The following is a 12,774-nucleotide window of genomic DNA, read 5'->3' as shown; positions in this document are numbered from 1 at the left end:
CTCTGTGCCGTGGGAAGCAGGCAAAAGGACAGCGAGGGTGTGAGCACTTGGATCATAAAGCACAGAGCGGGAGGGTCCTGGCATGGGATGGGGCAGCGGGAGGTGGGAGGGGTGCAACAGGCTAAGGAAGAAAGCAGGGTCAGGGCCGGACTTTCCTGGTAAGGAGCGACGGAATCAACACTTCAGCTATGGTAAACCCCTGGACGGTGGAACCCCCATAGTCCTGGAAGGCAAGCATCACATCCAGGACGGGAGAGCAAACAAACACACATGTCACACATCCAGAAGGAAACCAACAGTCGTCCTCGTCCGGGAGTGAAATCTGTTTTTACCTTGAGTTATAGTGCGTTTTGAGCCCCTGAACTGCAAAGACGACTCTAGAAGTCAATTAGAGTATTTAAAATAGAAAAAGAGAATGAAAAGGACTAAAGTAATAATAATAATAACAATTATAATTATACTAATAATAGTAATAAAATGATCACAAACTCCAAAAAAAAAAAAACAAAAACGGAATAAACCATTAACAACAAAAACCCCACAAAAATCGGCAGAAGGAAACCGAAAAGAAAAACCAAACAAACAAACTAACAAAAAACAATAGGCAACGGAGAGAGAAAGGGAGCTGATGAAATGAATCCAAAGTGGCAGCAAGCCTATGCCTTTGTAAAGGAGCTCGCTTTGGGCCATGAGCAACGGCCCTGAAGGGAGAAAAGCATACGTGCCCCAGTCCCGGCCTGTTTTGGTGCCAGGACCCTGAACGCTAGAAGCGGGGCTGGTGAGAAACCGTAGCAATTGGAGTGGAGCTCAGTCGAGAGCACAGTTGAGGCCAGGGTTTATTGTTGTCCGGGGAGGGGTTGTCCTCAGGCAGGGGTCTGGGGTGGGGAGACTTGTTAAAGAGAGAGGGTAGGTGGGCAGAACGTATGTTTCCACAGTAGCGTGTTAGCATCTGAGTGGTGAGCCCACGGAATTCCTCCCTACCCGCCACTGTGTGCTGAACTTGGAAGCCCGGCAGTGAATCTCTAGCGGGCAAGGCTGGAAGGCCAAATGCCCCCGAATCCTTTGCATGCAGAGCCCTTTGGTCCAGGGCCAGATCGGAAGCGGGTGCGAGACTTCGTCAAGGGGAATTCCCCGAGCAAAGCGTCAGTGGTGGTTGGATGTCGGGAGTGGGAGTGAGCCCGCCCCCGGACGCCTCAGCCAATGAGGAGCTTGCACGTGCGGGGGTGGGGCTGTGGGAGAGCCATCCAAGGACCGAGGGGACGGGGCCCGGGCCCTTTTTGGGAGACGGAGCGTCTGAGGGAGGGAGGCGTCGTCGTGCAGCTGCAGGTAGGAGATGGAAACCCTCGCGGGCCTTGTTTGCAGAGAGCCGGGGGCTGGTTCTGCGCACGCGGGAGGTGCGAGTCCGTCTCCCTTCAACGCCTTAGCCGGAGGGCCAGGTGGTCGGCCCAGCGCCGCTGGGGCGAATGCCCTTCGGGGACCCTCTGTCCCTGAGGGGCCGTCGCCGGCGGTTGGGTGCCCTCAGCGGGGTGACTTGGCTCCTGGGTCAGCAGGGCTGGCGCCCGGCCAGAAAGTCGCCCTGAGTTGGAGGGGGCCGTGGGGGATGGGGGCTGGGCTTCAGAATCTGGGGAACACCTGCTACGTGAATGCAGTGCTGCAGTGTCTGAGCCACACGCCGCCCCTGGCCAGCTGGATGGTGTCCCAGCAGCACGCCTCCCTCTGTCCGGCCCGCACCTCCTGCACGCTCTGTGCCGTGCGAGCTCACGCGACCCGAGCCCTCCTTCACCCGGGAGAGGTGATCCGGCCCCGCAAGGACCTGCTGGCGGCCTTCCACAGACACCAGCAGGAAGATGCCCACGAGTTTCCGATGTTCACTCTGAATGCCATGCGGCAAGGCTGCTTGAGCGCATCCCAGCCATCGGGCCAGCCCTCCGAGGACACCGCCCTCATCCGTCACATCTTCGGGGGGACTTGGAGGTCTCAGAGCCGGTGTCTTCACTGTCTCGGGGTTTTGGACACGTTCCAGCCTTATCAGGACATCGGCCTGGACATCACGGTGGCTCAGAGCGTGGAGCAAGCTCTGACAGAGCTGGTGAAGCCCGAGAGGCTGGACGCTGACAATGCCTATGACTGTGGCGTCTGTCTCCAGAAGACGCCTGCCACCAAGAAGTTGACTTTGCACAGCACCCCCAGGTCCTGGTGCTGGTGCTGAAGCGGTTCACACAGGCGAGCGGGGCCAAAAGGGCTCAGGAAGTGCGCTATCCCCGGTGCCTCGACGTGCAGCCCTACACGTCAGAGCGGAAGGCAGGGCCACCGGGCTACGTGCTCTATGCCGTGCTGGTGCACTCCGGGTGGAGTGCTGAGCGAGGACATTACTTTTGTTATGTCCGAGCGGGCAACGGCCAGTGGTATAAGATGGACGATGCCAAGGTGAGCGCCTGTGACGAGACTGCTGCCCTGAGCCAGAGGGCCTACGTCCTCTTCTACGCCCGGGAGGGGGCGTCGGGAGGGGGCGCTGGGGGAGGGCCAGCGGCCCCCCTCGGGGCTGACCCCTCAGAGCCCGGGGAGCCTGCAGGAGGCGCCAGCGGCAGAGCTCCTGGGTCGGAGGGGTCCCCGGGGGGACACAGAGGTCGAAGGAATCAGCTTAGAGCAGTGGAGACGCCTCCAAGAACACAAGCGAGCGAAGCCTGCCTTCGACCTCCGCAAGGTCCAGTCTGCCCTGCCTGCCGGCGCCGTCGTGATTCACCAGTCCACACACGGAGGAGGGAGAAACGGCAAGCTGCCCGCGCAGGAGCACGAGCGGCTCGACCGTCCCAGCGCGGACACCCCGCCTCCGGGGCCGACGAACGTCGGCAACGGCCCTTGTGCCAGCGGGAGGGCCAGAGGGCCCAAGAGGAAGAACAGGAAGGCGCGGCCGTGTCTGGGGCTGTGGCGGTAGGTCGGCTGTGACGCACATGCGTGCAGACGCCCACGCCCCCTCGCGGCACGCCCTGTGTGACGCACCAAGAGTTCCTCTGGGCGGTGTCCGTGAGGCAGCCTCCTGGAAAACGTCGGGGCCTGGAGTGGGCCCGGGGCCTCGGGGTTGGCTTGGAACGTGTTCGTGCCCGAGCGCCTGAGCTCTGGAGGGCTGGCTCTGCTGGGAAGTTGCTGGAGAGGATGGGGTGCGTGAGCGGGCCTGAGCACGACCCGAGGGCCTCCCGCTTCTGCGCGGGTGGGAGAGCCCTCCCTGGACGGGGCGTGTGCGGGTTTGCCTTTCTTCCCCTTTCTCCATTCACGGGCCGCACCGCTGGCTTCTGGTGAGGGACGCGGGCTGGAGACGCCTCACGGAAGGCTCACGGCCAGCCGAGCAAGGAGACGAGCTCCTGAGCCCTTCGGGGGGCAGGCAGGAGCGGGTGCAGGACCATGAACCGTCTCCTTCCGGCCGGTCAGACGCACGAAAATGCCCCCAAACTTCGAGCAGGGTCCGGGGAGAAGGCGGGCAACCCGGCTTTCTGGGTGGATGTCCTTGGGAGGCCTAGTGCTCCTGGGGACAGGGTCCGGCCCGAAGGAGGCGGGGATCCGTTCGTCACCTGCAGGACGCTCGTCCGCAAAGATCGCTGGGGCTCCATTTCCGGTGCAAGGAGTATGCTGGAGAACCTCCGAGTGCCGAACAGGAGAAGCGATCCACAATGCCACGAGCACCACCACCAGCACCACCAGCACCACCAGCACCAACACGAAGGCCAAGGGGAGGAAGGCAAGCCAACGACTGTCCCAGCGCAACGTCTCCCCCAACATCGCACTGGTTCCTAAGGGGCGAAAGGTCACGCAACGTTCATTTCTGAGAGCAAAGGTCCTCCCCGCGCTGAGCAAAGAGCCAAGCCTCCCCTAGGTTGTGAGAGCAAGACAACGGGACATCCGACTCTGCCCATCCTCCCCGTCAGTCAGCTGTCTCGTCCAGCTTGGCCCCGGACAAACGCCACTGGGCGCGATGAGATGCGGCCGGCCTCCAAAGTGTCTGGGGCGGCGGGGAAGCTGTCCTCGCCTGGCTGCTTTCTCGACTGCCTGGTGATCCCGCAACCTGGTGGGGGTGGGGGTGCGCCTGAGCACCCCTGTCGATCACCTCTTGCGGTTTCTTTCTTTCTCTTGGTTGTTGGCTTCAAACCCAAAGCCCTCCATCAAACGGTGGGCCGGGAAGGTGCGATGTAGCTTCTCAGACCTAGAGGGACAACAGTGGCTCCTGACCCGGCTAGTCGACTGGGAAAGGAACAGACAACCTTCCGTGGGCTGTTTCCCCCCGCACGGTTACCGACACCGCACCATGCTCTCCACAAGTAGAGAGCAAACCGAAAGATGGGCAGTATCTTCCCCCAAGAACACGAAGAAACGTGCCCCGGACGAGAAAGTGGAGCCACGCACAGCCCGACCTCAACGTCACCACGCATCTTCCTCCGCCCCATCGCCTAAACGGACTTACTGCTTGCCCCATCCACACCCTCTGAAGAAGAAGAAGGAGGAGGAGGAGAAGAAGAAAAAGAAGATCGGTGATTGGAGCGGCGTGGCCGAGGGAATGGGAAGGTCGCCTCAGGTTGGGGGAAATTCGCGCAAAAGAGAGAAACATACTGGCTGATCTCGCTTCTCTGTGCCGTGGGAAGCAGGCAAAAGGACAGCGAGGGTGTGAGCACTTGGATCATAAAGCACAGAGCGGGAGGGTCCTGGCATGGGATGGGGCAGCGGGAGGTGGGAGGGGTGCAACAGGCTAAGGAAGAAAGCAGGGTCAGGGCCGGACTTTCCTGGTAAGGAGCGACGGAATCAACACTTCAGCTATGGTAAACCCCTGGACGGTGGAACCCCCATAGTCCTGGAAGGCAAGCATCACATCCAGGACGGGAGAGCAAACAAACACACATGTCACACATCCAGAAGGAAACCAACAGTCGTCCTCGTCCGGGAGTGAAATCTGTTTTTACCTTGAGTTATAGTGCGTTTTGAGCCCCTGAACTGCAAAGACGACTCTAGAAGTCAATTGGAGTATTTAAAATAGAAAAAGAGAATGAAAAGGACTAAAGTAATAATAATAATAACAATTATAATTATACTAATAATAGTAATAAAATGATCACAAACTCCAAAAAAAAAAAAACAAAAACGGAATAAACCATTAACAACAAAAACCCCACAAAAATCGGCAGAAGGAAACCGAAAAGAAAAACCAAACAAACAAACTAACAAAAAACAATAGGCAACGGAGAGAGAAAGGGAGCTGATGAAATGAATCCAAAGTGGCAGCAAGCCTATGCCTTTGTAAAGGAGCTCGCTTTGGGCCATGAGCAACGGCCCTGAAGGGAGAAAAGCATACGTGCCCCAGTCCCGGCCTGTTTTGGTGCCAGGACCCTGAACGCTAGAAGCGGGGCTGGTGAGAAACCGTAGCAATTGGAGTGGAGCTCAGTCGAGAGCACAGTTGAGGCCAGGGTTTATTGTTGTCCGGGGAGGGGTTGTCCTCAGGCAGGGGTCTGGGGTGGGGAGACTTGTTAAAGAGAGAGGGTAGGTGGGCAGAACGTATGTTTCCACAGTAGCGTGTTAGCATCTGAGTGGTGAGCCCACGGAATTCCTCCCTACCCGCCACTGTGTGCTGAACTTGGAAGCCCGGCAGTGAATCTCTAGCGGGCAAGGCTGGAAGGCCAAATGCCCCCGAATCCTTTGCATGCAGAGCCCTTTGGTCCAGGGCCAGATCGGAAGCGGGTGCGAGACTTCGTCAAGGGGAATTCCCCGAGCAAAGCGTCAGTGGTGGTTGGATGTCGGGAGTGGGAGTGAGCCCGCCCCCGGACGCCTCAGCCAATGAGGAGCTTGCACGTGCGGGGGTGGGGCTGTGGGAGAGCCATCCAAGGACCGAGGGGACGGGGCCCGGGCCCTTTTTGGGAGACGGAGCGTCTGAGGGAGGGAGGCGTCGTCGTGCAGCTGCAGGTAGGAGATGGAAACCCTCGCGGGCCTTGTTTGCAGAGAGCCGGGGGCTGGTTCTGCGCACGCGGGAGGTGCGAGTCCGTCTCCCTTCAACGCCTTAGCCGGAGGGCCAGGTGGTCGGCCCAGCGCCGCTGGGGCGAATGCCCTTCGGGGACCCTCTGTCCCTGAGGGGCCGTCGCCGGCGGTTGGGTGCCCTCAGCGGGGTGACTTGGCTCCTGGGTCAGCAGGGCTGGCGCCCGGCCAGAAAGTCGCCCTGAGTTGGAGGGGGCCGTGGGGGATGGGGGCTGGGCTTCAGAATCTGGGGAACACCTGCTACGTGAATGCAGTGCTGCAGTGTCTGAGCCACACGCCGCCCCTGGCCAGCTGGATGGTGTCCCAGCAGCACGCCTCCCTCTGTCCGGCCCGCACCTCCTGCACGCTCTGTGCCGTGCGAGCTCACGCGACCCGAGCCCTCCTTCACCCGGGAGAGGTGATCCGGCCCCGCAAGGACCTGCTGGCGGCCTTCCACAGACACCAGCAGGAAGATGCCCACGAGTTTCCGATGTTCACTCTGAATGCCATGCGGCAAGGCTGCTTGAGCGCATCCCAGCCATCGGGCCAGCCCTCCGAGGACACCGCCCTCATCCGTCACATCTTCGGGGGGACTTGGAGGTCTCAGAGCCGGTGTCTTCACTGTCTCGGGGTTTTGGACACGTTCCAGCCTTATCTGGACATCGGCCAGGACATCACGGTGGCTCAGAGCGTGGAGCAAGCTCTGAGAGAGCTGGTGAAGCCCGAGAGGCTGGACGCTGACAATGCCTATGACTGTGGCGTCTGTCTCCGGAAGGCACCTGCCACCAAGAGGTTGACTTTGCACAGCACCCCCCAGGTCCTGGTGCTGGTGCTAAAGCGGTTCACACAGGCGAGCGGGGCCAAAAGGGCTCAGGAAGTGCGCTATCCCCGGTGCCTCGACGTGCAGCCCTACACGTCAGAGCGGAAGGCAGGGCCACCGGGCTACGTGCTCTATGCCGTGCTGGTGCACTCCGGGTGGAGTGCTGAGCGAGGACACTACTTTTGTTACGACCGAGCGGGCAACGGCCAGTAGTATAAGATGGACGATGCCAAGCTGAGCGCCTGTGACGAGACTGCTGCCCTGAGCCCGAGGGCCTATGTCCTCTTCTACGCCCGGGAGGGGGCGTCGGGAGGGGGCGCTGGGGGAGGGCCAGCGGCCCCCCTCGGGGCTGACCCCTCAGAGCCCGGGGAGCCTGCAGGAGGCACCAGCAGCAGAGCTCCTGGGTCGGAGGAGTCCCCGGGGGACACAGAGGTCGAAGGAATCAGCTTAGAGCAGTGGAGACGCCTCCAAGAACACAAGCGAGCGAAGCCTGCCTTCGACCTCCGCAAGGTCCAGTCTGCCCTGCCTGCCGGCGCAGTCGTGATTCACCAGTCCACACACGGAGGATGGAGAAAATGCATGCTGCCCGCGCAGGAGCACAAGCGGCTCGACCGTCCCAGCACGGACACACAGCCTCCGGGGCCGACAAACGTCGGCAATGGCCCTTGTGCCAGCGGGAGGGCCAGAGGGACCAAGAGGAAGAACAGGAAGGCGCGGCCGTGTCTGGGGCTGTGGCGGTAGGTTGGCTGTGATGCACATGCGTGCAGACGCCCACGCCCCCTCGCGGCACGCCCTGTGTGACACACCAAGAGTTCCTCTGGGCGGTGTCCGTGAGGCAGCCTCCTGGAAAAAGTCGGGGCCTGGAGTGGGCCCGGGGCCTCGGGGTTCACTTTGAACGTGTTCGTGCCCGAGCGCCTGAGCTCTGGAGGGCTGGCTCTGCTGGGAAGTTGCTGGAGAGGATGGGGTGCGTGAGCGGGCCTGAGCACGGCCCGAGGGCCTCCCGCTTCTGCGCCGGTGGAAGAGTCCTCCCTGGACGGGGCGTGTGCGGGTTTGCCTTTCTTCCCCCTTCTCCATTCACGGGCCGCACCGCTGGCTTCTGGTGAGGGACGCGGGCTGGAGACGCCTCACGGAAGGCTCACGGCCAGCCGAGCAAGGAGACGAGCTCCTGAGCCCTTCGGGGGGCAGGCAGGAGCGGGTGCATGACCATGAACCGTCTCCTTCCGGCCGGTCAGACGCTCGAAAATGCCGCCAAACTTCGAGCAGGGTCCGGGGAGAAGGCGGGCAACCAGGCTTTCTGGGTGGATGTCCTTGGGAGGCCTAGTGCTCCTTGGGACAGGGTCCGGCCCGAAGGAGGCGGGGATCCGTTCGTCACCTGCAGGACGCTCGTCCGCAAAGATCGCTGGGGCTCCATTTCCGGTGCAAGGAGTATGCTGGAGAACCTCCGAGTGCCGAACAGGAGAAGCGATCCACAATGCCACGAGCACCACCACCAGCACCACCAGCACCAACACGAAGGCCAAGGGGAGGAAGGCAAGCCAAAGACTGTCCCAACGAAACGTCTCCCCCATCATCGCACTGGTTCCTAAGGGGCGAAAGGTCACGCAACGTTCATTTCTGAGAGCAAAGGTCCTCCCCACACTGAGGAAAGAGCCAAGCCTCCCCTAGATTGTGAGAGCAAGACAACTGGACATCCGACTCTGCCCATCCTCCCTGTCAGTCAGCTCTCCCGTCCAGCTTGGCCCCGGACAAACGCCGCTGGACGCGATGAGATGCGGCCGGCCTCCAATGTGCCTGGGGCGGCGGGGAAGCTGTCCTCGCCTGGCTGCTTTCTCGACTGCCTGGTGATCCCGCAACCTGGTGGGGGTGGCGGTGCGCCTGAGCATCCCTGTCAATCACCTCTTGTCGTTTCTTTCTTTCTCTTGGTTGTTGGCTTCAAACCCAAAACCCTCCATCAAACGGTGGGCCGGGAAGGTGCGATGTAGCTTCTCAGACCTCGAGGGACAACAGTGGCTCCTGACCCGGCTAGTCGGCTGGGAAAGGAACAGACAACCTTCCGTGGGCTGTTTCCCCCCGCACGGTTACCGACACCGCACCATGCTCTCCACAAGTAGAGAGCAAACTGAAAGATGGGCAGTATCTTCCCCCAAGAACACGAACAAACGTGCCCCGGATGAGGAAGTACAGCCACGCACAGGCCGAAGTCATCATCATCACGCATCTTCCTCCGCCCCATCGCCTAAACGGACTTACTGCTTCCCCCATCCACACCCTCTGAAGAAGAATAAGGAGAAGAAGGAGAAGAGGAAAAAGAAGATTGGTGATTGGAGCGGCGTGGCCGAGGGAATGGGAAGGTCGCCTCAGATTGGGGGAAATTCGCGCAAAAGAGAGAAACATACTGGCTGATCTCGCTTCTCTGTGCCATGGGAAGCAGACAAAAGGACAGCAAGGGTGTGAGCACTTGGATCATAAAGCACAGAGTGGGAGGGTCCTGGCATGGGATGGGGCAGCGGGAGGTGGGAGGGGTGCAACAGGCTAAGGAAGAAAGCGGGGTCAGGGCCGGACTTTCCTGGTAAGGATCGACGGAATCAATACTTCAGCTATGGTAAACCCCTGGACGGTGGAACCCCCATAGTCCTGGAAGGCAAGCATCATATCCAGGACGGGAGAGTAAACAAACACACATGTCACACATCCAGAAGGAAACCAACAGTCGTCCTCGTCTGGGAGTGAAATTTGTTTTTGCCTTGAGTTGTAGTGCGTTTTGGGCCCCTGAACTGAAAAGATGACTCTAGAAGTCAATTAGAGTATTTAAAATAGAAAAAGAGAATGAAAAGGACCAAAATAATAATAATAATAATAAAATCAACACAAACTCCAAAAAAAAAAAAAGGCAAACCAAAAAAAAAAAAAACAAACCCAGCAGAAGAAAACCTGAAAGAAAAATCCACAAAAACAATGGGCAACTGAGAGAGAAAGGGAGCTCATGAAGTGAATCCAAAGCGGCAGGAAGCCCATGCCTTTCAAAATGAGCTTGCTTTGGGCCATGACCAACGGCCCTGAAGGGAGAAAAGCGTATGTTCCCCAGTTCCGTCCTGTATTGGTGCTAGGACTCTGAACGCTGGAAGCATGGCTAGTGAGAAACCATAGACATTGGAGTTGCGCTCAGTCGAGAGCAAAGTTGAGGCCAGGGTTTATTGTTGTCCGGGCAGAAGTTGTCCTCAGGCACACTATGTTTCTACAGTAATGTGTTAGGTTCTGAGTGGTGAGCCCATGGTATTCCTCCCTCCCCGCAATTGTGTGCTGAACTTGGAAGCCCGTCAGTGAATCTCTAGCGGGCAAGGCTGGAAGGCCAAATGCCCCCGAATCCTTTGCATCCAGAGCCCTTTGGTCCAGGGCCAGATCGGAAGTGCGTGCGGGGTTTCGTCAAGGGGAATTCCCTGAGAAAAGTGTCCGTGGTTAGATGTCGGGAGTGGGCGTCATCATGCCCTCGAAGTCAGGACAGTTCTTTCCAGTAATGAGAAAGGGAATCAACACCTCAGCTATCATAACCCTTGGACTGTGGAACCCCCCTAGTCCTGGAAGGGAAGCATAATGTGAAATCAAACAGAAATATCACCCACAGGAATGATACCAATAGTCATCCTCGTCTAGAAGAAAAATCTTCCTTCATTTCAGTTCAGTTCAGTAGCTAACTCGTATTCGTCTCTTTGAGATCCCATGGACTGCAACTCGGCAGGCTTCCATATCCGTCGGCTAGTCCCAGAATTTTCCCTTTTTAATATTCATTTTGTTGGTGGCACCATGCAGCCATCTCATCCTGTGTTGTCTCCTTCTCTTCCTGCCTTCAATGTTTCCCAACTTCAGGGTCTTGGCCAATGCATCAGTTGTTTGCATCATGTGTCCAAATTATTGGAGTTTCAGCTTCAGCATCAGTCCTTCCAATGTATATTCAGAACTGATTTCCTTTAAGGTTGACTGGTTAGATCTCTTTGTAGTCCAAGGTACTCTCAAGAGTCTTGTCCAACACCACAGTTCAAAAGCATCCATTCTTCGGTGCTCAGCTTTCTTTATAGTTCATTTCTCTCATTCTTACTTGCCTATTGGGCAAACCATAACCTTATCTAAGCGTACCATTGTGAGCCAAGCAATGTCTCTGCTTTTTTATATGCTGTCTTGGTTCATCATACCTTTTTTTTCCATGGAGCAAGCGTCTTTTAATTTCATGGCTACAGTCACCATCTGCAGTGATTTTGGAGACCCAAAATAATAGAAGCTGAGTTCTCAGCCACAACAGCAAAGAGATTTTGAGGCAGAAGCATCCAGATAAGCCATTTTCTGGCCCGGGGACTATGAGGAGTTGAATCAACAAGGTTTATAAGTGCAGTCTTGGATTAATGCTCTCAGAGAGGAGCAGAAAGCACAGTCTACCAGGAATCAGGAGCTGACCCCACCACTTACCACCATCTCCTTCCAGCCTCCCTCCAGACACAACACTCACCTTCCTAGCCTCACCTGGGCAGCTCACTTCTGCCTTCAAGCTTCTGTGTAAGGGCTGCCTTCTCTCAGAAGTGCTTCTCCTAAAACTGTGCAGGTCAGGCTCCTTCCTTTCATCCTGGTCACCGTAGCAAGGCCTCTCAGACCCTCCTGACCAGTGATTCTAAGCCCTCCCTCACAATGCCCTGCTTTATTTTCAGTATGGCACTTGTTTTTTGTTTTTTTTTTTCCCTTTCCACGTCTGGCTTTCATATTTTTCTCTTTCCTCACTCCAGACCGAGAGCTCCTTGGAAGGCAGGGGCGCTGGTCATTCCGGTGCTGCTCTCGGGACCACTGAGTCACCTGGCACACAGTGAGTGCTCAAAGCATGGGTGCTGAGTAAATAAACGGGAAGACCCTGGGGATCCCCTTCCTCTTCTGTCCAGGTCAGTCTGTTGAGCTGTTCACTCTTACTAGGAAGCTCATGCTTTTTCTGAGGCAGGGGCATGGCCAGAATGACCTCAGCCATACTTTTTCTCGCTCCAGTTGCTCCAGTAAAGCTCAGCCTGCAACCCTGACCCAGGACGCCACTGCCTCCTGGCGGCCCGCGCTAGCATTGCAGGACTAGCCCCAACCTTCATTCAAGTCTTCAAGGCAGAGGCTCCAGAGTTCCAGAGGTGAAAGTGTACTTCAGGCAGGCTCCCAGGGCTGTGAAGAAGACCCAGGAATCTCCTTCTGACTTTTCATTTCCTCTTCTCTCTTTGGTGTTTAGTTCATTCATGTTGCATCCTCAGCTCAGATAGGGCAATAATTTCCTCCTACTTCCAAATTAGAACCTTTAGAACCTGGTTAAGACTGGTGTTCTTTATGGAACCCTTACTCTGGGTCCACAACTGTGCCCTCTCCTGCTCACTACAAGCCCTCATTTCTTCAACTCCTCTCTCCTCTGAGGGACCTCTGTGAGTGGAAAGCATTTTTCCAAGCTCTCAGAACACGGTGGTCAATGGTGGAGAACCAAGGTCGACAGACGTCCCAAGCACAATGACTGAACCCTTGGGGAGTCCAATAGCAAGCACACAAGGTGTAGGAAAGGAAAGTAAGTCCTCCTCTCCTGTAGCACTGTCTATACTGGGGAATGGAGTGTGTGCTCAGCCTGGTTTTAAAAGCCCAGAAAGGTGGACTGTAGCAATGAGACCGTGTTCACTGGAGAACACTATGGAGAGGGGCCACACCCAGGCAGGACTCAGGGAACGTGGAGAATCCCCCTCATGCTTTGGACTTCTGAACACATTGCCCATTGCCGGGAGAGGGCTGTGGATGCCCCTGCCCCATGGCAGAGCTGCCTCCAGCCCTTCCTGCTCTCCCAGCCTTGACATTGTGTGGTTTCTTCCTTTACCATCTCACATCGCTCCCCTACGAGCTCTGTTTCTGTGCCTGCTGTGTGACCATGGAAATGCTCAGAGAATAATGACCCAAGTGGGGCCAGGTTGGTA

The 12,774-nt window shown here is 57.4% G+C and overlaps 2 protein-coding genes across 2 annotated transcripts; both read left to right on the top strand.

Moving 5' to 3' along the window:
- Window positions 1-87: 87 nt before the first annotated feature.
- LOC145518975 (ubiquitin carboxyl-terminal hydrolase 17-like protein 6) lies at window positions 88-5,025 on the top strand. The gene is given in 3 exon segments (XM_081524239.1): window positions 88-102; window positions 1,523-2,183; window positions 2,186-5,025. Coding segments are annotated over 3 exon segments (1,437 nt in total). The 3' UTR covers window positions 2,947-5,025.
- Window positions 4,702-11,909, top strand: LOC145518974 (ubiquitin carboxyl-terminal hydrolase 17-like protein 6). The gene is given in 3 exon segments (XM_081524238.1): window positions 4,702-4,716; window positions 6,137-7,212; window positions 11,828-11,909. Coding segments are annotated over 3 exon segments (1,173 nt in total).
- The last annotated feature ends 865 nt before the right edge of the window (window positions 11,910-12,774 follow it).

Source organism: Giraffa tippelskirchi, chromosome 8, assembly GCF_054371585.1.
Source record: "Giraffa tippelskirchi isolate mGirTip1 chromosome 8, T2T-mGirTip1v1.2.pri, whole genome shotgun sequence".
NCBI lineage: Eukaryota > Metazoa > Chordata > Mammalia > Artiodactyla > Giraffidae > Giraffa > Giraffa tippelskirchi.
Note: the sequence above shows the minus strand (reverse complement) of the source record. Positions and strands in the feature narration are given on the sequence as shown.